This window comes from Silurus aristotelis (assembly GCF_946808225.1).
Source record: "Silurus aristotelis genome assembly, chromosome: 23".
Taxonomy (NCBI): Eukaryota; Metazoa; Chordata; class Actinopteri; order Siluriformes; family Siluridae; genus Silurus; species Silurus aristotelis.
Window position 1 is genome coordinate 1,733,338 of NC_139596.1, and position 23,834 is coordinate 1,757,171.

The window sequence follows — 23,834 nt, forward strand, 5'->3', positions numbered from 1 at the left end:
AAAAATCATAATATTAATTTAATATATATATTGTATAAAGTTAATTCAGTGTTGCAGAGCGCATTTAACTAATTAAAAAGGGCTTTTGAGTTCTGTGTGGGTCTGTTTCAGCACACAGGATGAATTATATCTCCATTGCCACACTAAAGTATTATTTTGTGGTGTTTATACTTGAATACTAGGTTTTATTCAATACCCATACCTACCTCCATTTTATAGAAATAAAATAATATTGATTTGATATCATTTAGACCCTCAGAGGGCTCAGAAAACCACAACAAACCCAATCAAGTCATATTTCCCCCAAACATGTACACAGTATATTCTTAATGTTCAGTTTAAAACAGTCATCTGTTTAATAAGTCTAAAATATATTTCCGGTTCGATATTGGGGCCTATTTAGATTTATACAGCTGTAATAACACAGATATTCGGTGTCCATGTGAAGATGAGGTTCTGAAGTCTGGTTCCTCTCGAGGTTTCTTCCTCGTACCATCTTGGCGTTTTTCCTAATCAAAGTCACCACCGGTTCGCTCATTGGGGATAAAATTTTAAGTCATAAACATATAAATTCATACTATATAACCTCTTAATCTCTCTGTAAATCTGCTTTGAAGACACACAAAAACCACTTGAACTTCATTTGGATCCAAATATGTTTCGATTGTGAATTGAAGCCAAATACAAACTGGATAAATGTGCAAAACAAGACAACACAATGTAAAGTGTTTCTAGCTCGATATTAACTCCTGAATCAGGAATGTGATTTGGTGTAATGACGATGAAACAAAAAGCTGATTCAGTCAAATTTTTCATAAAAATATTTAAAACTCAGTCTTTGGAGAAACTTCTAAACCCTGTAAACAATGTGGTATAACGTCCTGTTTAATCGTCCTCATCTTTATTTTGCGAATCCTCCGCTTTAGTTTTTTCCTTCTGCTCATCCGTGACCACCGGTGCATCATCGCACGGACATGACGGATGACCGGAGTCCACCGTGGATTTGGATTCCTCCGACTGTGGTCTTGGGTCGCCCCCTTGGTTCGAGACGTCCGACTCCTTGAGCTGTGCCTGAAGACGCTTCTCCAGGTCCTCGTAGCTCCGTGCTAACATAAAGCTGACCTTCCTCTGGTGGGCCAAAGCCTCTTCTTTATCGCTGAGCTGAAACACAAGATAAATGTCTGCTGTTTCATGTTTGCATGGAGAAATGAGTCGCTCTCTCGATGTTTTCTACCTGCCTTATCTACACTCCCACCTGAACACGCTGTGTGTGTGTGTAAATATCCCACATCATCATAATGCAGATCAAATACAGAGTGTGTTTTTTTTTGGAATACACACCAGGTCGAGCAGCAGCTGCAGGGTTTCTCTCGGATTGCTCAGGACCTTTCCTTCTCGGAGAGACGGCAGAAACCTCTTGAGGGCCCGAGTCACGCCGGCCGAGCCCTGCTTCCCTGCGATCACACGACGGTACGTTAGACGGTGATATTACAAAAATGAGTACACCATTAATATTAGATGAGAAGTGTGTGTAAGTAAACACACCTCTGTCCGGTGTGTGTACATCACTTTCTGCCAGTTGCAGCACTTTCTCGCTCCCTCTCCTCAGCTGCTGCTCGAACGCAATCCTGAATGCATCCACCATCACATACGCTTCGTCCTTCCTCCTCCTCTGCAGCTCCAGCTACACACATATATACACACACTTTAACATGTAGACAAAAACACAAACTCTCTCGACTAACTTCTACACACCTCTTGTTTAAGCTGAAGGACCTGCTTTCGGCTCGCAGCTGAGCTCTTGGCGCAGGAACACGGCTCTCCTGCACCGGAGCTGCACTTACACGCCCCGTACACGGCCAGCTGGAAAACACAACATACACCTCCTACACCTTCATCACTTTCACTCTATCTGTCTATGCATCTGTCATTCCTCTGGGTGGATGAATGAGTGGAAGGATAAAAGAATGGAACGACAAATAAGAAGGAAGATGGACAATTCATCTTCTTATCCACCCATCCATCCGTCTACCCATCCATCCATTTGAACTTCCAATGTCCAGTCCTGCTTCTATTTATTATATTTTATTATCATTTAATTATCACTTACTTCCTGTCTATCCAGCATCCATCCATCCATCCATCCATCCATCCATCTATCTACATTACTAGGATTCATTCAATTCTTTATCCCCCATCATTCTAGATGTCTGTATACATAAACAGTAGATGGATGTTGTCTATCCATCTTTCATCATCTAATTATCACTCACTTTCTGTCTATCCATCATATGTGTCCTACTGAATCCATCACCCATTATATACGTTCATCTATTATGGTGCTTCTAGGTTTGCACCAGTTTATGCAGAATCCATAATTCCATCCATACACTTATATCCATCTATTCATTGGGTTTCTACCCAAACAAATCTCCATCCATCCATCCATCCATCCATCCATCCATCCATCCATCCATCCATCCATCCATCCATCCATCCATCCATCCATCCATCCATCCATCCATCCATCCATCCATCCATCCATCCATCCATCCATCCATCCATCCATCCACATCCATCCATCCATCCATCCATCCCAGAGCCCCCAATCACATACTTTAGTTATTTGTACACATACACAGAAGACAGATGTACAACAATTCATCTTGAAATCTATACACTTTTACCTTTCCATCTTTTATACTTCATATCATAGATCAAAGGCTAGTCTATCTGTCCATCTCAAAATGCATGTCAAATGAGATTCATCTACCTATTCTTTTATCCATCCATCCATCCATCCATCCTGCCATCCATCCATCCATCTGTCCGTTTGTCTATCAACCACTGTATACCTTCAAATTTCCATTCATGCTTCAATTCATTATATTTTTTTATCATCATTTAATCATCATTCAGTTGAAATCCTTATCAGTCCATCCATACATCCACTCTATTTATAATTCAGTCATGCTTTAGCCCCCAATCATTCTAGATATCTGTATATGTACAGAGTCTTTCTAACCTTTCTATCATTAATACTTCCAATGATTCATCTATGGCACACAACTGTCTTTCCATCTCAAAATCCATGTCAAAATGAGATCCATCTACCTATTTATCCATCCATCCAAACATCTGTTCAATAAATGTGTCCTATTGAATCCATATACCATTATATACCTTTATCAACATCCCTCCTTCCTGAAATCTGACCATTATGGTGCTTCTAGATTTTCACCAGTCTATCCAACATCCATAATTCTATTGATTCACCTATATCCATCCATCCACCAGGTTCCTATCCAGACATAACTCCATCTTGAAATCCTTGCACCCATCCATTCATCCATCCATAAATCGAGGTTGCTCTCTGTCTTTTCACTCATCCCTCATGGTACCTCCAGTGCAGATCCCTCTCTGTGTTGGCTGCAGGGTGGCTGCGTCTTCTGGAAGTCTCTTCTTTCCCGAGAGCTCAGTAAGCCCAGGAGCTCCAGACACTGCTGACTTAATGCTAGTAAACACACACACACACACACACACACACACACACACACACACACACACACACACACACACTCATACAATTTCAAACGTGGTTATATTGAGCGACATCAGCGACAGAGTTTCTCTGTACTCACATGCGTTCTCTCTGTGCAGCTCCTGGAACTGTTCCAGCCTCTCATCCAGGGCTTTCCTCAACGCCTGGTTCTCGGCACACACCCTGTAACACGCTTCTGTTTTAGTATTATTTTTTTAGTATTTATTTTCCAACAGGTTTCCTCTACCTCTCCGTCATGTTTTAAAGCGAGATCGTACCGATCGTATTTGAGCTCCCAGGCCTGCTCCACGTTCTTAAACCGCACCTGGTTGAAGGTGATCTCCCACTGCAGGGCGTTCACTTCCTGCACATCGGAGAGCATCAGGATCAGATCAGATGCTTAGATCTAAGAATATATAATAATGTGATATTTGTTGGAGTCACCTTTTCTAGAGCCTTGTTCCGCTCTTCACTCTTCTGCAGTAAGATCTTGGTGTGACTGGTGGCTTTATCTAATATCGCCTTTTAGGGGAAGAAAAAGAAAGAAAGAAATGAATGAATTAAAAACTGAATGGAAGAAATGCATATAATATAGTCAGGATACAGTGTACAATGAATAGAGTGTGTGTGTGTGTGTGTGTGTGTGTGTGTGTGTGTGTGTGTGTGTGTGTGTGTGTGTGTGTGTTACTTGGCCTTGCAGGATTCTCAGAGCTTCGTGTTTGCCTTCGAGGTGTCGATGTGTCACTTCCAATTCGGTCCTCAACAGCTCCATTTCCTACAAAACAACACATGATAAGATGCTCCATCCATCCATCCAGCCATCATTTCACTGACATCTGAGCATATGATTTCTATGAATTTCTTTCACTATCCTATTCCATATTTCTCCAGTTTGACCTCGACTTTTCTGGGAAGATGTTCCACTAGATTTTGTGGAGATTTGTGTGAGATTTCATTTGGCCACAAGGGTGTTCGTAAAGTCAGGTACTGATGTAGGTGAGAAGGTGAGAGGGGGCCTGGGGGTGCAGTCAATGTTCACACACATCCATGTTCAATAGGGTTGAGGGTCAGAGCTCTAATACAGGAGAACTTCCATACACTTCTGGACCATGGAAAGCGGATCTTCAGGAAGCTGGTTTGGTGCACAGGAGCATTGTCATGCTGGACCAAGTTTTGGGTTTTCTAATTCAAGTCAAAGTGAAAATTGAATGCAAAAAACGGTTCTTGTTCTATTTTCTCACACTTTTCTTTAGATGTTAAACCTGTTCTGTTCTCTTGTGAAACATGAGTGCCTGCAGAGCATTGTGGGTAATACATCTTCCCCTAGCGGTTCGGGACATTTCCCAATTTGAGACAGAGCAAATAATCAAACTGAACTACGTGTACTTCAAACAATCACTGATTTCCCTCATCGTTTATCTACACGATCCACATTCACCACCTGAACACACACTCGGTGCTCAGCAAATTGTCCGTGTACCTGCTAACAACGGAGACGCGAATAATATCAAATGTTTCAGGTTCTGTTCTATTGAATAGACGGTTGCCAGATGTATGAAACCCAAACGGTCAGCTTGGAAGCATTGGATTCTGCTTTGGAGAGTTTATTGAGTGAAATCAGCTTTAGATCTTCAGTGTGATAGTGTTATTGCACCTCAGTGACTTCCTGCAGTCTCCTCTGTAGCTCCTCGCTGGACTCACCACCGCTGCTCTCTGGTGGAAAAGTAACATTAGAATGTGAGAAACATCAACGTGCTCGCAAAAAGAGCACCAAAGTCAACAAGCTGCAGTGGCTCAGGACTGTCTCAGATTTCAGCATTTAGTTTATGATCAAGTAATGGGAGAATTGCATGAACGTTTACCTTCTGGATACTTAAGTCAACACAAATAATTAAGCAAGAAACCCCTGAACTGGTCATTTCTATGGAGAGATACAGTGTTTCCAGGTGATTCACACTGACCTGAATCTCTGGCCCTCCACCTAGAGATCCTCTCTGCCTCCAGCTCGTTTCTGAAAGCCGTGTACATCGCACTGCATGAGGTCCAGGAGAAAGATCCACCACTGCACTCACTGCCCCGTTTCGAGCCTCTCGCCTGGGGTAGTAGCACATCCGAGAAGTCCCCTTTGCTCCTGTTCCGTGACTGACTCCCGTCCCCGAGATCTCCCTCAGCCATGTCGTCTTCTGAGACCTGATCAGTGTTGCTCGCTTGTTCTTGACTTGCCTGCATCGTATCCAGCCTGACCTCTAATCGCCGCCCTGTAGAACGAGATCAATAAACCAGATTACGTTCACAGACGCGCAAAAAAACGACTCCTAGCAATTGAGTCGAGGCGACAGAATTCTGGATTCTGATTGGTCAGAGCGTTGACTGGTTTTCTGGAACAGCAGTTCTGGCAGTTTTACAACTACCAAATCAGTTTTATATTAATGCACCTCTTATTACTAAAGCAAGTAAACCAATGGACACAATTTAACATGTCTCTTTTCACTGTAGCCACGTCTGCTCCATCCGCGTACACCAGCTCGAGAAGAATCATCGATATTAACCTCATAAAATGACCTAGGGTTTTCCCTGGATTTTTTCTGTGAGTTTACCTGGTGGAAAATTTGAAATGCAACGCCAAACACAAAAGTAGAAATGCTTCATGAAAAAAAGCGTAACAACCGTTTTGAAGTGTCTGGCCGACGTTTCCTTACGAGGTCCAGCTTTCTTTTCTTAAATAGGCCGTCTTGTGAATGTCTTCGTAGGTGCGACCGGATCGATTTCGTCTCCTCCGCTAGTCACTGTGGAAGAAATAAACAGCTATTAAATCATCACAACTTAAAAAAAAAACTACCAACATGAAATTGCAGACGTTGTTGGACACCTGCTAGATGGCCCCGGTGTTCGCAATCTGATTGGTTAAAATAACAGCTTCGGCGTTCTTTCCTAAAATGTTAGTCAAAAAATTGCTGTTGTTTATGTTATGATCTGTAACATAACAAGCTCTGGGGGTTGTACCTGAAGCTCTATTCATCCCACCCTTTACCGTCGTTAATTATTACTCCACAACCTACAACATGGAGTGTTTTATTAGTTACGGGATTATTTATTAGTAACTCGGATACACGGTTCTCCTTGTACTGTGTATAATACAGGACCTTCTTATGGTTCCTTCAGAGAAGACACACAGTTCCAGTGTGCACTCTTTTAATTCTTTTGGCCGTAGATGGAATTGAGAAACTCAAGAATGACTTGTAGATGATGTGGATGTTCCTGTAAGAAGGTTTACAGGATCATGGTGAAGGGTGTGGAGGAGAATGGCGACTGAGCAGCTGCTTCAAGAGCCACCTGGTCAGAAAAGTGCGATCAAAGCGTGTGTGTGTGTGTGTGTGTGTGTGCGAGCGAGGAACATCGCGGGACTCACCTGTAGTCCGAACACCTGTCCGAGCAACAGAGCAAAAAAAAATGGACGATGGCGGAAATAAAAGCATGGAACAGAAGTAGTGTTTGTTCTGTGAAGCTTACAGGATGTCCACATCCACACACCACTGCGATCTCACACACACACACACACACACACACACACAAACACACACACACACACGGGTGTGTCGCTGTTTCTCTCTCTCTCTCTCTCTCTCTCACACACACACACACACTTCCAGCCCGACTGTTAACACCAGGATCTGAGTAAAGCGGATCTACAGGAGATTTTTTTTCTCCTGCTTTAAACAGTTCCTTCTCAAACGATTAAACACAAACTACACAACATACACTATACTATAACTACACTATAACTCAGTCCTCCTGGTGCTTTTCTCTAAGATGGTCATGTTTCTGAAGACGTCCATTAAGACTTCCAGAGGTGATGTGTCCTTCACGAAGGAGTCGGTTGTTTGAGTCGAATCTTTTTTGTGAGTGCCAACACACACACACACACACACACACACACACACACACACACACACACACACACACACACAAGGTACTAGTCAAGTTTTGGACACACTTACCTTCAGTTTCTTTTGTTCTTTATTTTTATTATTTTCAACATTGTACATAATAAAGAACATATAGAAAGAAATAGAAAGAAAAATAACTTTCGATGTATCTTCATATGTAGTCTGCAACACCGCCAGACGCTATGATTAAACAGGCTTTCATAAAGACCGTCCCAGGAAACGAAGACTAAGAGCTACCTCTGCTGCAGAGGATAAGTTTATTCATATAATCAGCACAAGAAACCGCTGATGTACATAAATGCTTCCGGAGTTAATGTCTGACAAATTTCAACATCCACGGTTTGGAAGAGACTGCGTGAGTCTTGACTTTGTGGTTGATTTGAATTAAAATTAAATTGAAAATTCCGATTGTCCCAGGTATGGAAGACCAAGAGCTACCTCTGCTGCAAAGGATAAGTTTATTCATATGATCAGCCCCAGAAACTGTCAATTTTGACATCCACGATTCGGAGGAGACTGCATGAGTCTTGACATTGTGGTTGAATTGAATTGAAAAATAGAAAGCAGATGAGACTTGCTTAGTCCACGTTACAAAAGCAATGTACTTGAGATCAGTGGAAATTATTTTGGGGTTCCTGAATGTATGGTTCCCACTGTGAAGCATGGAGGTGAAGGTGATATACAGGCAACCCTGTTGGTGATTTACTCCAAATTGAGATCACATTCAACCAGCGTGACTACTACAGCGTTTTTGCAGTGACATGGCAACTCATATGTTTTGCACTTAGGACTATAATCTGTTTTCCAACATGACAATGACCCCAAACACAGTTCTAAGAGCTATTTGTTAAGGAGATTGCTGGAGTGCTGCATCTGATGACCTGGCCTCCACCATCACCTGATTTAAATCCAGTTGAGATGGTTTGTCATTTGTAATGGAGAGTGAAAGAAAAGCAGCCAACAAGCCCTCGATACCTCTGGAAACTCCACAAAATTGTTGGAAACCATCTCAGGTGATGATCTCATAATTCTGATGAGATGAAGAAAAATATAACATTCTGGTTTGTTTAACATGTTTTTTTGTTTACTACACAATTCAAGACCTGTTCTTTTATAGTTAGGGTGTCAATTGAACAAACAATTTAGTGACACCGAAAGTACCTGGATAGTACCTATTTCGGCTGGCTGTAGTGCGAGTTATGATTGAGGATTCTACTGTCTGTGATGCATCCTACATGTGTTTATGCAGCAGCTGGGCAGATGAAATTCATAAACAAAAACACGTTTGTAATGTGCTTCCCGAAACCAGACCCCACAGTTGCAAAACAAATTTTATTGCCTACTCCAGTGTGGCACGTATTAAAGGACACATCAGAATTATATTATTCTGTATACTGAAAAAGAATTACAGCAAAGTCCAAATGCTTTTTCATTCAAAACAAATAACAACACTCACTTCCTGTATGTCCCAATGAGTCTGATAGTACCCAAGAAGTACAGACGTACACACAAACACAACGGTTTGTGCGGAACCAAATAAATATTAAACCACCTCATTATTCACATTATAAAACCATCCGCAAAAAAAAGGCAGTGAAACCTAAACCCGATCTTCTCAAGGCAACTATGGTGGAGGATGTGGAGAAAAACAGGAGTGACTTTTTTTTTTCCCTCTATCAGTCACTGTCATACTCCTCTATTAGAAGGTCCTCCTCGTCCAATAAAGCCTGAGAGGTGGTTGGTTGGGGCTGGCTGGCGGGGAGGTCGCCCCCTGGCTCCTGGCTGTTTGGGAAGGTGGGAACAGCAATGGTTTCTCCCAACAGAGGGGTTTGAGTGCTAGGTTCAGTGCTCTTAGTTCCCGTGTCTTCGTGATCGCTGTCCAGGTCCAGCAGACCGGGGTCTTTATCACCAAGTGCTTCAAGCTGCAATCTGAAAGAAACCCGACATGGATTTATCTGTTATAGTCCCTGAAATTCTGTGTTCATATCAAACAATATCTCTGCACTCATCCCTATCTGCAGTCCATCTCCTCACAGACCTTATCCCCATCTCCATCCCATACTGGGTCACCTTTCAGTCTCCACATGCCCCATCTCCATCTACTCTGGACTTTCCAGTGATCCGAGTCATTTCAAGTGTTCACAGTCATTTAGTTCACTTACCTGCCGGGGAATCTTCTGAGGGACAGATGGCCAACATCCTGGATGAAGGTTATCTGAGCTGAAGGAGGAAGAAGATCAACAATGGTATACTTCCTGTATATTAATGCACTTTGTTCTTAAGAGACTTGCTTTTAGTATTGTTCAGTCTGATTCTTACAATGGCATCCAGGAAATAACACGTGTGTGTGTGTGTGTGTGTGTGTGTGTGTGTGTGTTACCCTGATTCCTCATAGGGTTGCTGAGCTTGGCCAAGTAGGGCACTAACTCGGTCACGAGGCTCACAGGAGTCAGACAGAAGCTGATGAAGAGCGACTGGGCCGTCAGGTAGTTCTCTCGGAACTTGAACCGGAAAACAAAACAAACCATAATAATGAGATGCGTGGCGTTCGTTCTTTAGCGAGCGGAGAACAAGAGCGCTGCATTTCTTCGTTACCGTCTTGTTGATATGCAGCCAGTGGGGCTTGTGAAGTGGCTTAAAGCCGACGGACGACTGGTGGGCAGCCTTAGCACGGGCGCCGTTCGAGTGCATCAGCCCTCTGGTGGCCACTGAGGATCCGTACCCCAGCATGGTGGACCTGGACTGTGAAGAAACAGGGTGCTTAATATATATTGTGTCTGGGGTCAAGAATGGGTGAAAAACGTCTGGTATTTTAAGTTCTGGAAAGTTCTATTTTTGGCATAGCACCAGGAATTGATGGGAATTTTGGGGAATTAATTAGAAATTTGGGGGAAAATTAAGGGCCTTTCTCAAGGGCCCAAGAGTGGCAGATCTCTCCCGATATGGTGCATCCTGAAAATTCCTTGTTGGATTTGAACTCACGGTCCATTCGGCTGTCAGGAAGTCAGCGTCTGAGAGATACTCGCTGGCCCGTGCCACGTCCTCCACGTCTGAGAAAAAGTCCACGTAGTTCTGGTGCAGGTAGAGGTTAAAGAACTCGCCTGACATGTGAGAGCGCTCGATAACAAGCTAATGAGAGACGAGGGAGAAAGAAAGACGCATCAGAATCGCACTGTTTTCTCACAGTGGTTCGGGGGTTCATATTCTCTGTGTACCTCAGGATCAACCAGCAGTTTATCCCTCTGGTGCTCAGAAAGATGAGCTGGGAGCTCGGGAACGGCGCCTTCTTCGTAGCTTTCTCCTGAAATTATAACCGACGTCACTCTAAATGAAATTCAAAACTCGGTGCAGTAGAAGTGAAACTGAAAGACTGACGCTTGCAGTAGAGGATCTTCCCGAGCGCCCGGAACAGGAAGAGGGATGCGTCTTTCCCGCCGATCGCGGGGCTCTCCTCCACGGCGGCGCTGGCTTTCGCGGCCCGACCCCTGCCTTTGGATCTGGGTTTGGATGCGGCTGTGGAAGATTTCCCCTTCTTAGATGCCCAGAGGCTCTGTTCCAGTGAGAAGTCTGGAGAACAACGAGAAGGAAAGAGATCGTAAAAAATTATTATTATTATAACTAGTTTTTACTAAACAAACAAACAAAATGTCTCGCGCTAGAACCTGCGCCGGTGTACGAGGAGAACTGCAGGCTGTTGATGGCGCTCCGGACATCTCCCGAACTTCCGGAGCACAGCTGCTCAAGCGTCGCCTTATCAGGCACCGAGTTCCTCCCAGCGCTCTGAAAACGAAACCGCGTGAGCAAAAGCAGTCGAAAGTGGGCGGTGAAGAAATGAGTCAGAGGGTTTAATCGGTCGTTACCCTGCTCGCTTCGAGAGTCGCGATCCTGCTCAGAACCTTCATCATGCTGGTGGGGGCTACTGGGTTAAAACTGGGGGAAAAAACAAAAGCAGCCCTTCTGATTCTTAGATGGATGGGTGATTGGATGGATTTCAAAAAGGAAGGATGGATAGATAGAATATAAACCTGATGTTATGGATGCTCAGCTCCTCTTGCACATCTTTGGGGAAGAGAAGTCTGGAACTGGTGTCTCCGCTCAGGCTGTCGGAGACGATGAAGACCAGGGGGCACCTCCCTGTCCGCCTGTAACGCCTGCAGGAAACACACACAGCCTCGTTTGTCTGTTGTTGTTTTTTTCTTCTCAGACTGCTTATAAAACGACATACCTGAGGATATCGTGCAAGCATCCTGGCTGTCTGTAGAACTGGTTTGGAAAGTCCTGCGGGGGCACAAGTAGACCAGGATAAATAACGGGAAAGCGGTCTGGGGGCTCAAAGCAGGTGCCCCAAAGCCCAAAAAGATCAGGCATGGCCTTGTATTGAGCCACTGCACCTCTACGAGGACGATCTTCCTCTCCGGAGCCCCTGCATCATCTCCGCTCATCTGCAGCCGGTTGTATTTGTTGGCTCGGAGCAGAAACTCCTGGAACGCTGCCGTCTGTGAGCTGCTGTGAAAACTGTTAAACCTGGAGGCTGAAAGCGGAACGTCACGTCACAAAACCACGCTCGCAAAATCACACACACACACACACACACTGTGCCAGACGTCCCCACACCTGGATCGAAGCTGTCCCTGAACGACTCGTCCGTCCTGTACTCCGCCGTAGTCGGGTTCATCCATTCCTGGATGTGACAGGACGAGTCTTTAGCCAGAACGTGAAGCGTGGCTGTTTTCCCGCAGCCGGAGGGGCCGGTCAGTACCAGAACCGATCCGCCCTTCGCAGAACCGTAGAGTGTGTTTTATTTAATATATATATATATATATATATATATATATATATATATATATATATATATATATATATATATATATATATATATATATATACATTTCTTCATATATAAAGATAAACAAAAACAACAATAAAAAAAAAAACCTTACACACCTTGTTACCGCTCTTTATGTCCAAATGATCCTTCAACCAAGTCTCCACTTCCTCCACTTTCTTCTTGTGGACTGCCAGTTCAGCCTGAGTGCAGGAAAGAAACCTCAGTGACTCGTGTTATACACACACACGTGATCTATATTCCATGTACTCGAATGGTTTCCTCACCTGTGTCTGAGGCGCATGCACGTCCACCCAGGGTTCATCCTGCGATCCTGGTCTGTTTGAGAAGATGCCAGGCTCGGGTTTAGAACTCTGAGGCTCCCCCTTTCTCTTCTTTGGCTTCTTGCCGCCGACGTCCGTGCTCGAGGATCGCGCTTTGGACTTGCTTTCTCCGGAAAGTCCCTTCGACGACGGGACGCTGTTCAAGCCGGAGTCGCCGGAAAAATCACCGAAGGATGGTTGGACCCAGCTACTTAACTGAAGACGATGAAATGCAAGGAAATCTTATCAAAGTCGTCATAGAATCTCATTTCTTTCGGCTTGAGGGACTTATCCCACAGCCGATAGCATCTGAGATGCACCGAGCCGCACCTCCAGCCCACTTGAAACAAACCTGACAGCAAATAAGTGATCTAGATAAACATGGCGCACCACGTGGATTCTGGAGTTCTAGTGATAATTTTGGCGGTCAGGGCCAACTTTGCATTCAATTATTAACAATAGTCTATTATCTTCATTGGTGTGAAAGAGGCAGATGTAGAGGACAGGGTGGTATGGAGACGGATGATCCGCTGTGGCGACCCCTAATGGGAGCAGCCGAAAGAAGAAGTCTTATCTTCATTATGTAGCTTTCTCTGTAGTGTCCGCTAACATCTGTCTTGATTCTTCAGAATCACCACTGAGGGCGCCTGGAGCTTTAAATCCATACCAATGAAGCTGTAGCTTTAGCCAATCAGATTGGTGACACTAGGGGCCATCTAGCAGGTGTCCAATAACGTCCTCCGACACTAGTCAGAGCTTGCAATCTGCGTCTGTAGCAAACTGCACAAGCTCATATATATTCATGTGGATTTAATAGCTGTTTTGCTGAGCTGCTGCTGTAGAGCAAGACACAGGCCAGGGGGCGGGGCATATCCATTCTAGAAACCTGATAGGACGGGCAGAACGCTAGAACAGGATGCGTCAGCAATGCATATCTATAATATCGTGAATATTTTTGCAACAGTGATCGAACACGTGATTCATGATAATGATTGATGATGAAGAACCAGCAGTTTGACTCACTTTTCCAGAGGACGTCTTTCTTCCTAAAGAAAGTTTTGACATTATCAGCTCTTCCCATTCACACAGGCGGCTCAATCAGTCTGAAACTGCAAAATATATATTAAAGATGCACAAGATAGAATTAATTATTTCAGTCCTTCATAACAACAAAAACTGACAGGAAAATCGTACATCACACTGAGCATCAGTGGGCCGAGTACCAAACAGCGCCCTGAGTATAATATAGTGGACTATACGGAATGTACAGAGTATACTGAGTGTTCACTCGTTAGGGCTCCTACATAGGGAATAAAACGAAATTTGGAATACAGCCACAGGTTTCGTTTCCATTACCAGGTAAATGAAACAAACAATAGATATGTGCACAAAATGCGTGCTTTAAAAACGTATTTTATCTTGTAACCTGCCCTAGAAATGATTGCATGCCCTTTTTTCCACACATTGAGGACATTTTCTGGTCCCCTGCTGTTGACCGTTAGCCTGTTTGAGTTAGCATGCTGGTTAGTGACGCTAAGCTAATCGTGTTAAATTAAAGTTTACACCTAATAAGAACTCACCGCAGTCATTTCCGGCGCTGAATAAAAGCCCTAAATCTTCTGCGCTCTTTTGATGACGTCAACATTAATATATTGATATATACCTATGAGTTGTATATCCCTTTAAAGTTCCAACGGTCCGCCTATCTATAGGGGGTTTTTGGTCATAAGACCCGCCTCCTGTGCTGTGATTGGCTAACATTGCCACCCTTCTAAATGATAATTGGCTATCATTAAAAAATTTAATATAGCTTTTATTTTTCTTATTATACAATCTATTATTATTTATTCATTATTTTTATTATTCATAATAATAAAAAATCATCTTACTATGATAAAGAAAAATAAATAAATGTTCTCTCGCCGAATCGGTCGCGGGTTGATGACGTAACTGAGCACATTGCAGCGCACGTTTTTTGTTTTGATCCAGGAGTCGAGTATATAATGTGAAATCTCTAAAACCTGCGTGTTCTTTTATCAGTGTTCGCAAGTTCTCGAGACTGGCCTAGTTGCTGAAGAAATCTGAAGATTAGTGAAGTAGAAATCGTGCGATGAGGATCATGAAGAGACCAAACATCCTCCTTACCGGTGAGCTTTCAGATACATAAACTCAATGTGCTTCCATTGGTGTGGAAATGGTTCTAGAGTTTTTCTCATTTTATTGATTATAGAGATGTGTTACAGCATGTAGACACTATAATACATAATGTTAAAGTTATAGGACAAATTAATTATAAGTAGTAGTAAATTAAATGGCATGTATAAGAATCAGGGATCCAGGATTGTGATGTCGAAGGAGATTTTTATAAGAATCAGGGATCTAGGCAGTTTCATGGAAACATCCAAAACCATAATAACACACAATCTTGATGTCCATCTTTTTATTATTATTCTTGACAAATCAGGCTTCAATTGCCTCGATTGTGTTGGTTCTAATCCCACAATAATCACCTCTATGTTTACATTTATGACATTTGCCCTAAATTTGTTTTGATTCATACTACTGGGTGAGGCTGGGATTTGAGCTCATGACCTTCTGATCTAAAGACTAAGTTTCAAGAGTAGTTCCGTAACACGCCAACAGATGGCAGCAGCCTGCACAGTCACAGGGAGCACCGCCCTTCATAAGTCAGTGTGCAGAAAGACATGGTCCTCTGTACATTGGGAGTCCAGTGAGTTTCTCACGAGACACAACATGATCATACTTCCTGAAGATAAAGATGAAGATCTGGCTCAAAGGGAAAAAGTGAAAGATCTTGAAAGTAAAGCGAAGAAGTGAATAGGTTGGAGGGAGTAAAGCAACATGGGGTCACGTTTGGTTTATTTTATCGCCCATTTGTAGCAGGAGAGTTTTGCATTGTTTTTGAATCGAGTGTGTTTTCAGGAACGCCGGGCGTAGGAAAGACCACGCTTGGCAAGGAGCTGGCACAGAGGACCGGACTGACGTACGTGAACATTGGAGATCTGGCTAAGGAAGGTAAACTAATGTCACTGGTATGATATAAACGTGCGGAGCAATTTTAAAGAAGAATGTCCACGGTGATGATCATTTGATTGTGATCTCAGGTGAGCTGTTCGATGGCTTCGACGACGAATACCAGTGTCCCATTCTGGATGAAGACCGCGTGAGTACACGGACGCACACGTACGCTGCGGAGAAGCGCTTCGGGTGCTTCTGGTTCCTTTAACTTCGAGTCGTTTGTTCCACCAGGTTGTAGATGAGCTGGAGGACAGGATGACGGAGGGAGGCGTGATCGTTGACTACCACGGCTGCGACTTCTTCCCCGAGCGCTGGTTTCACATCGTGTTCGTCCTCCGCACGGACAACACCAACCTCTATAACCGCCTCGAGAGCAGGTCAGAGGCGTCGCCGCGGAACAGAAAACCTACACATGTCGGCTCGTGATGATTCTTGCGTCCTCCTTATTCCGTGTCTCTTTTTCTTTCTCGTACAGGGGCTACACAGGCAAGAAGCTGCAGGACAACGTTCAGTGCGAGATCTTCCAGACCATTTACGAGGAAGCCATGGAGGCGTACAAAGAGGAGATCGTGCACCAGCTGCCCAGCAACGACCCCGATGACCTGGAGAGGAACCTGGAGCAGATATCACAGTGGATCGAGCAATGGATGAAGGACAATAACTGATCGACGCACTATTAGACACACACACACATATATATATATATATATACACACACTGATGCACCTTCACACACACAATTATTCCATTAAACCGGTGTGACTCAGAGCCACGATCGAGCACCTGGAAGGGAAAAAAACGCTGAGAAGAAACAAACCATCATGTAGTGAGACACGGTGCACACTTCAATTAAAAAGGCGTTTAAATGTTCCTGAAACCCAACGCTGTACGGTTACGCGTAGACGCTCTGAGGATTCCCTCCGTGCCAAAGAACCCAACAGGGTTCTAGAGTGTTCTGCAGGACCTCTATTTTTTCAGAATAAATCGATTCCATGATACATGTGTGTTTGTGCTTTTAGGATTCGAGAAAACTTTTTTTATATTTGAATTTATATCTCGACGTTTTGAGGTGACGTTTGGTCAAGTGGGGGGGTATCGGTAAAAAAAAAAAATAATGCTGAGGATGGAGGAAAAGATGATCTGCTGTTAGACACACTCCACAAATCTGGTCACTGCATGGTCCTACAAGCAGCATCAAGATCCCAGTGATGGAATCCTACACAAAACCTCTTCACCACAACCACGTGTCAACCCTCAAGAATAAGCTCCTCTCTTCTGGGAAGATGTTCCACTAGAGTTTGTTAAGATTTGTGTGAGATTCATCTATGATGGTGTAAGTAAAGTGAGGTACTGATGGAGGTGAGGTGGGGTTCAGTAGGGTTGAGGGGTAAAGCTCTTGAGCAGGAGATCTTCCACACACTTTAACCCCATGTAGAGCAGATCTTCAGTGAGCTGGCTTTGTGCACTTTGGGTCTTGTAGTTCCAGTGAAAGGAAAACCTCATGCTCCAGTATCCAAAGACGTCCAGTACAATACGTTTGATGGGAAAATAAGAGGCTGGGAAAGTCAGGTGTTCCAATACTTTTGTCCGTATAGTGTAGGTGTACCTCAAGTGTACGTAAGTGGGGATTGGGACACAGCCACTTTTACAGCCTCATAAATAACTGCAGCTTGGAGCAAAAAATAACCCAAATATCTCTAATAAACAATCCAAAGTTTATTGTACGCGTGTTTTATATGTGCTAAAGGGGTGTGTTTGTGTGTGTGTGTGTGTGTGTGTGTGTGTGTGTGTGTGTGAGAACCTTTCCGAAATGGCTATTGCTCTGCGCGGCCGCGTCCCAAATCACTCACTACCGCAATACACATAAATAAACGGATGTAGAATTATTTTGTCAACGTGTTTCGTGAAGTAAAAGCGCACACGTGAGATAAGACGAGCAAATCCGCAAAATATTATAAATAATTATGAGTAATTAAATTTTTTTTTGCTCTTCTTGCGCGACATCTTGTTTAAACACCGCCAATGACATCACCGGTTTCGGTCACGTGACGCGGCCCGATTTCACCTGCCCACCAGGTAGAAGGAGGAGTGTTCGACCCTAAAGGTAAGCGCGCGCGCTGTTGTTATTTATATCGTTTTCTTTTTCAACAAACACGGATATGAGTAAACATTGTGCTGGAATAGAATCTAAAATGAGATTCGTGAGAAACGTTTCTTCATCGTAAAGTATCTGGATTTTTTTTCTTTCTTTTTGATCTCGTTGCTTTTCCTGTAGTTTCTCATTCACTCCAGGACGCAGACATGTCCTGAGTTATGCCGTGAGTCCTGTCCCTTAGCTGTAAAATACAGTTATTTGACTGAAAGAACGTTTTATCGACTCCTTCTAAAGCCTAAAAGTTGTTTTTTGATAGATTTTGGGCTCTGTATTTATTATTAAATCTGATATTTTCTTCTTTTCAATCTTAAGGAACTGAGATATAGAAAAAACTAAAAGCGAAACCCATGTCGTCGGCGTACGGGTCAGCAGGGCGGTTTGATCACGTCCGAGGCCCTCACTATGACCAAGTGCCATTGGGGTCCCTGGCTCGGGAGCAGGACTTCCCGTACCCCCTCGTTGGTGGGGTGTCGGCGATCAGCGCCGATCCGTTGCCACCTCCTCCTCTTCCCTACGAGCTGCCGGTGGGGCTGGGCTTCGACCCGAACGAAGTCGAGGAGCAAACGGACGAAGCGATGGACATCAAACCAGTGCGGCGGTTCATCCCTGACTCTGTGAAGAACTTCTTTCGTGGGGGCAGCTTCCGGAGCAGCAAAACCAACTCGTTTCCACCACCGCCTTCGGAAATCGTGAACAGCACGAGCAACGGTGTACCGTGTTCACCCCCGCATTCTCGACCGCCTTCCCCGAATGCGGCCAGCTCCTACACTGATCCGTACGGTGGCTCTGGGGGTAGCTATGCCTCACGTAAGGAGCAGATGGCGCTGCTGGGCGAGCCGATCGAATCGGTGTCTGGTCAATCGGCACGTACGGCCATGACGTATAGCGAGAAGGTGGAGGATTATCACCTGCGCTACGCATATATGAAGTCGTGGGCGGGATTGCTGCGCATCCTCGGCTGCGCCGAGCTCCTCCTTGGCGCTGCCGTTTTCGCATGCGTGTGCGCGTACGTGCACAAGGATAACGAGTGGTATAACATGTTCGGCTACAATCAGGCCGGCTTCGGGGCCGGTTACGGAGGATCCATGGGCGGGATGTATGGTAACTACGGATACAACTACAGGGGACCAAAGACACCTTTCATCCTGGTGGTGGCCGGACTGGCCTGGATTGTCACGGTCATTCTCCTCGTGCTGGGGATGACCATGTACTACCGCACCATCTTGCTCGACTCCAACTGGTGGCCGGTGACGGAGTGCGTCATAAACATAGTTCTGGGGATCTTGTATATGTGTTCGGCGATAGTCTACGTGAATGACACGGTACGCGGTGGCCTCTGCTACTCGCCGTTTTTCAACAACGGCCCCAGCGCCGCCTTTTGTCGAACCGAAGCGGGACAGACGGCCGCTATCATCTTCCTTTTCATCACCATGCTGCTGTATTTTGTGGGGGCCGGGGTGTGTCTCAAAATGTGGAGGCATGAAAGGGCACGACTTCGCCGAGAGGCCCTGGCGCGAGAGGTAAACCAATTGGGTGGAATGAGCTTCTCGAGCAATATTCAGTTAATTAACTTATGAAGTCTGATGGCATTTCTTCAATTTTTCTGTTTAGGGTCAGACTGACGCGTCATTACCGCTGTCAATGGTAAATACTTTCACGGTCTAAAAGTTTCTCGTTTACAATTGAAACGGTTCAATTCATAGGCACTAATCCACTTCATCCCCAGATTGGAGCCGGATCGAGCGTATCAGGACCGATCTTTAAGTCTCATGCGATGGCTTCCCCTGATGGTGGGGGGGATATGAATGCTCTGCCGGTTGCGATGGAGCCGGAGTACCTGAGGGGTCACATCCCAGCAGGGCACATCCCTAAACCGGTGGTGATCGCAGACTACGTGGCGTGAGTTCCAAACGACCTATCAATTGCGCATTTAACGAGTTGGTTATGGGTAGCAAAGTAGCTAAATATTTGATGGAGAAAAAGATGGATAGATGTGTTTATGGTTAACTGAAACTGGCATTTCTTAGTTATCAATTGGTAAAACCTGCCATTTTTATTCCTAGCTAGATTTCCCTGCAGCATTGGTTCTCTTGTTGCATCTCTTGTTCTGAGTTTTATGTCGACGATGATTTATGAGGTTGTATTGAAGGAAGTACCTGTTCTTGGTACTTTCACACACCTGTATATACTCAAGTCTTAATATTTTTATGAGTTTGCATGATGCTGGTCATGTCTTCGGGGTCCCTCTAAGGAACGTGTAGCAGTTTCTCCATCCACATTTTGATGATTTCTTTCCCCCCATACAGAAAATACTCGACCATCCGCACCGATGAGGAGCGGGACCAGTACAAGGCTGTGTTTAACGATCAGTACGCCGAGTATAAGGAGCTCCACGCCGAGGTTCAGCTGCTGGCCAAGAAGTTTGACGAGATGGACAGTCTGATTAAGAGTCTGCCGCCGCAGCCGTCCAGTCAAATGGTAATTAACTCTCGTGTTCCAAAACCCGACCTGATTCGCGTTTCGATCCTGGACCTGGTTTTTAGGTTTTCCTTTTCTTGTTCTGCTACGACGAGTTTATCAACCTTAATCTTTATCCTAAACTTTGCATTCAGGCTGTTTTCGGTTTGTTTACATTCATGCCATTTAGCAACTGGATTCCTGACCTGCACTGTTAAAAAGTTTTCCGTTAAAAAACAGTGAAAAACTGGCAGCACGGTTGCCAGCAACTTACTGTAAAATTACCAGTGTCTTGGTGTTGGTGAAATTTACAGTTGGCTACTGTTTTTGCAAATACAACATAACACTGTTTATACATTAAAGTATATTTCTGAAAATATAATTAGCAGTTTTTTTTAAACCTTGTGATAAAAAAAATTGCCCCAGTTTAACTACAAAACACCACATTACTACCATGTATAAATGTACTCTTTAACAGAAGTAAATCAGCTTTAAAGAGTTGTTTCAAAACATCTCTTCTTTATTAAACTGTCTTAGTATAAAACCTAAATAACATTAAAGAAAACAACACAGATTCTTATTTACGTGGACTGAAGACACGTCCGCTTTGATACTCCTACGGGCTTGTGCTCTTTTCCAGATTTATCCCGAATAACCCCCTTCAAAACAAAGTGTGTTTAGAACTAGTGGAGGGGAAATGATTACTCACAGAGAACATATAGCAAAGTATATTCTTGTATAAAGAACGGTTTTTATTTCGGAAAGAAAACAAGCTACAGCACGCAGATCTTTTGGGCAAAAAGTAAAACACAATAACACCGATAATTAAGGGTTTTTTTCTAACGCTGGAGGCTTCACGAATTTCAGAAAAGCAGCGGAAACACCAGTCATTTTAGTGGGATACAAGGACAATGTGATTTCAGTGCAATGGAGTTTGAAAAATTAACTTTACAGAAGGATTATAACATTTTTCTGAATGAAACTCACCCCGGAATTGGGAATAATGCCACCCGAGTCTGAAATCCAGCTGCACAACACAGTGATGCATTTGACGTATTAATCACTGAAAATAAGCAAATAGAAGATCGATTAACTTCCAATATCCACCATACATGTTAGCTGCCAAACAAAAAGGAAACTTACCGGGTAATGTTATGAAGACGGATAAAAGTCTTCGGATAAAAAATACTGTAATGTAATGTTTTATTTTCTCTGAGTAATAAATACAGCAAAATGCCGTTATATTGTGTCTACATCATTTTACAACAACAATAAAACATTAATCTACTGCTTTTGAACATAACATTATTATACTGTTGAAATTCTGCCATAAATTAACAGCAATTTCTAACAGTGTGAGATCTGCTACAGGATATGAACTTTCCATTCATGACCTCCAAGTCAAACACGATGATCTCAGGTCAGGGAGGCGCCGTTTCTCATCAAGCGACGAGCACTTAACTTCCACGATCCGTACGAGAGATTCGGCTGCAGCTCAAGCGCTCTTCTGTTATTTTTGCTTCCTTTAGTGACCTTTGTTTCCACTCCCACAGGAACAAGAGCGGATCGGTCAACTTGTGCAGGAGTACCAGAGGAAAAAGAACGTAAGTCTATTTCACTGTTACGCAGCGTATTTGGTATTTCGAATGATTTTGGAGCTTTAGATTTTCTGAATCCTTCTGCTTCAGATCATCTGCACTGCTTTACACTCTAAGGTTGAGATTTTGCGCAGGGCTCAAATGTTCCATTTTGTATGTTTTGGAAAACCGACGCCCAGTTTTAGGAACTCGTACTGTTGATTAGAAATCATAAATTTACATACATGTGTTTGTGTGCATGTTCATGGGCGCTCACAGGACCCCACGTTCCTGGAGAAGAAGGAACGGTGTGAGTACCTGAAGAGCAAACTCTCGCACATCAAGCTGAAGATCCAGGAATACGACAAAGTGATGGACTGGAACGATGGGTACCACTAAACTCGTCACTCTGCTCTACGGCATCATCAGTGTGTGTGAAATCCGATGCTTTACTTTCCATTTAAAAAACAATAATAAACACGAGGACTGGTCATGGAGATCCAGAACACCATAACGCTTTACAAAGTTTTTTTTTTTTTTTGAAGGAAAAACATTGAAAAAAACGATTTTAATTTCCATGCCAAAGATGGAACGACTGCGTAGACACCCGTTTGGAGCAGAAGAGGAGCTTTGAAAAACGTTTTTTATACAAGGTCTTTATTGCGGAATGATTTTTTTTTCCGACTTTCACAATTCATACAAAAGTTTGTGATCGCCGATTCACATACATGCTAGTCAGGTGTCCCAATACTTTTGTCCAATCTTATGTAAATAGCTGCCATAAAAAACTGTAATTTGACACTTTTTTTTGCTCTCAATGTTTTATATAAAGCGTACGATTACGAAAATAGGCGTGGCTTAGCGTGAAATCGTGCTTCTAAAAATCGTGTTTTGTTAGAATGTTAGCAATGTTTTCATTCGTTTCATCGCTTTTTTTCCTTGCGGTAGCTGCCGGTTCTGAAAAATGTGAACGTGTTGTAATTGTTTATTACGATTGAAGATTTGTTTCCATTTTAGATTCATGTTCAATTGTTTCCTTTGAGCCAAAAAATGTTTTCTACATCATCATTAATTTCTTTCTTTTTTTTACTTTTCACCATAATGTTGGCACTGAGGTGATTTTAGACGTTTATCAATTATAATTTTTTTTTTACATTTTTATTTCAGGAGAGTAAAAATGCAGAATCTTATTTGTGTGTGGTCATTTTTTTTTTTTAATCATTATTTATTTATACAAATCATCTCTGAAACTTTCAGGTTTTTTCTCGAAACTTTCACCTCATACTTTTCACTTCCGACGTTTCAAAAGAAAATTTCCGTCTTAAACTTCAGCGAATCCAAATAACCAATATGAATGGGTGATGCTGTAACCCTGAAGGAGATTTAAAAAAAAAATAAAGTATTAATATAAATAAATAAATAAAACAGTAATATAACTCCCATTACTTATATAAGTGTGTGGACCCTTTTTTTTGACCATCCCACATTCAGTCCATATTTGCTGGGGATGTTCCACTGAATTTTGTGAACATTTTATAAAAAATATATACAATTATGCTAATGCATTTGAAGATGTTTTATAGAATTGTGTGTTTCCATCTTGTGTGGTTACAGTTTAAGGAAAAATCACACATGGCTGGATAAGTCATGTCCCATAGAGTTTGAACATATAGTCTGTATTTCTGTCCAAGCGATTTGTGATGGTTCAGATTCTCGTCTACTGACTAATCTCCCTTAGATCCTTCAAATTCTGAGGCTGGAGTACCTGTACGTCCTAAAATTCTGGATGTTTTTGACCTCAAAAATAAAAAAAAGGAAATTATTTAAGAAAATATCCAATTCCACTAAAGAAGGATAGCAAGTTTTTAGAAAGAAAAACATGCGAATGTGTTCAGGTCGGAAATATTTTCCATCTTCGATGAGCAGAATCTCCTATATATGTGAAATTGTTGCATGATACAACAGAGAAG

At 43.1% G+C, this 23,834-nt stretch overlaps 4 protein-coding genes across 10 annotated transcripts; 2 read left to right on the forward strand and 2 right to left on the reverse strand.

Moving 5' to 3' along the window:
• Nucleotides 1-154: 154 nt before the first annotated feature.
• Nucleotides 155-7,424, reverse strand: ccdc125 (coiled-coil domain containing 125). 2 transcript variants are annotated; one of them, XM_083527213.1, is made up of 13 exons: nucleotides 6,951-7,061; nucleotides 6,209-6,320; nucleotides 5,503-5,799; nucleotides 5,196-5,254; nucleotides 4,230-4,316; nucleotides 3,986-4,063; nucleotides 3,820-3,905; nucleotides 3,642-3,724; nucleotides 3,402-3,514; nucleotides 1,756-1,863; nucleotides 1,546-1,684; nucleotides 1,342-1,454; nucleotides 155-1,161 (listed from the first exon to the last, which is right to left on the reverse strand). In XM_083527213.1, exons 3-13 carry the CDS (start codon nucleotides 5,768-5,770, stop codon nucleotides 886-888), a joined length of 1,410 nt encoding a protein of 469 aa, XP_083383339.1. In that variant the 5' UTR covers nucleotides 5,771-5,799; nucleotides 6,209-6,320; nucleotides 6,951-7,061; the 3' UTR covers nucleotides 155-885. The 2 variants fall into 2 exon arrangements, with proteins under 2 accessions (XP_083383339.1, XP_083383338.1); XM_083527212.1 differs by lacking the exon at nucleotides 6,209-6,320 and having other exon boundaries at nucleotides 6,951-7,424.
• Nucleotides 7,425-8,806: 1,382 nt separating this feature from the next.
• On the reverse strand, nucleotides 8,807-14,370 carry rad17 (RAD17 checkpoint clamp loader component). Of its 5 annotated transcripts, none has more exons than XM_083526328.1 (17): nucleotides 14,217-14,370; nucleotides 13,660-13,739; nucleotides 12,601-12,852; nucleotides 12,433-12,516; nucleotides 12,103-12,262; nucleotides 11,880-12,019; nucleotides 11,714-11,766; nucleotides 11,514-11,639; nucleotides 11,349-11,418; nucleotides 11,151-11,268; nucleotides 10,864-11,055; nucleotides 10,704-10,789; nucleotides 10,471-10,617; nucleotides 10,084-10,230; nucleotides 9,869-9,989; nucleotides 9,651-9,708; nucleotides 8,807-9,417 (listed from the first exon to the last, which is right to left on the reverse strand). In XM_083526328.1, exons 2-17 carry the CDS (start codon nucleotides 13,699-13,701, stop codon nucleotides 9,165-9,167), a joined length of 2,049 nt encoding a protein of 682 aa, XP_083382454.1. In that variant the 5' UTR covers nucleotides 13,702-13,739; nucleotides 14,217-14,370; the 3' UTR covers nucleotides 8,807-9,164. The 5 variants fall into 5 exon arrangements, with proteins under 5 accessions (XP_083382454.1, XP_083382453.1, XP_083382456.1 ...); XM_083526327.1 differs by having other exon boundaries at nucleotides 13,660-13,745; XM_083526330.1 differs by having other exon boundaries at nucleotides 13,660-13,745; nucleotides 14,300-14,319.
• Nucleotides 14,371-14,566: 196 nt separating this feature from the next.
• Nucleotides 14,567-16,673, forward strand: ak6 (adenylate kinase 6). Its single transcript, XM_083526467.1, has 5 exons — nucleotides 14,567-14,783; nucleotides 15,580-15,672; nucleotides 15,762-15,820; nucleotides 15,907-16,052; nucleotides 16,151-16,673. Exons 1-5 carry the CDS (start codon nucleotides 14,747-14,749, stop codon nucleotides 16,338-16,340), a joined length of 525 nt encoding a protein of 174 aa, XP_083382593.1. The 5' UTR covers nucleotides 14,567-14,746; the 3' UTR covers nucleotides 16,341-16,673.
• Nucleotides 16,674-17,568: 895 nt separating this feature from the next.
• marveld2b (MARVEL domain containing 2b) lies at nucleotides 17,569-23,280 on the forward strand. Of its 2 annotated transcripts, none has more exons than XM_083526465.1 (7): nucleotides 17,569-17,779; nucleotides 18,143-19,350; nucleotides 19,442-19,474; nucleotides 19,557-19,729; nucleotides 20,137-20,308; nucleotides 21,841-21,891; nucleotides 22,144-23,280. In XM_083526465.1, the coding sequence occupies exons 2-7, from the start codon at nucleotides 18,178-18,180 to the stop codon at nucleotides 22,261-22,263; spliced, it is 1,722 nt and encodes a 573-aa protein (XP_083382591.1). In that variant the 5' UTR covers nucleotides 17,569-17,779; nucleotides 18,143-18,177; the 3' UTR covers nucleotides 22,264-23,280. The 2 variants fall into 2 exon arrangements, with proteins under 2 accessions (XP_083382591.1, XP_083382592.1); XM_083526466.1 differs by having other exon boundaries at nucleotides 17,750-17,993.
• The last annotated feature ends 554 nt before the right edge of the window (nucleotides 23,281-23,834 follow it).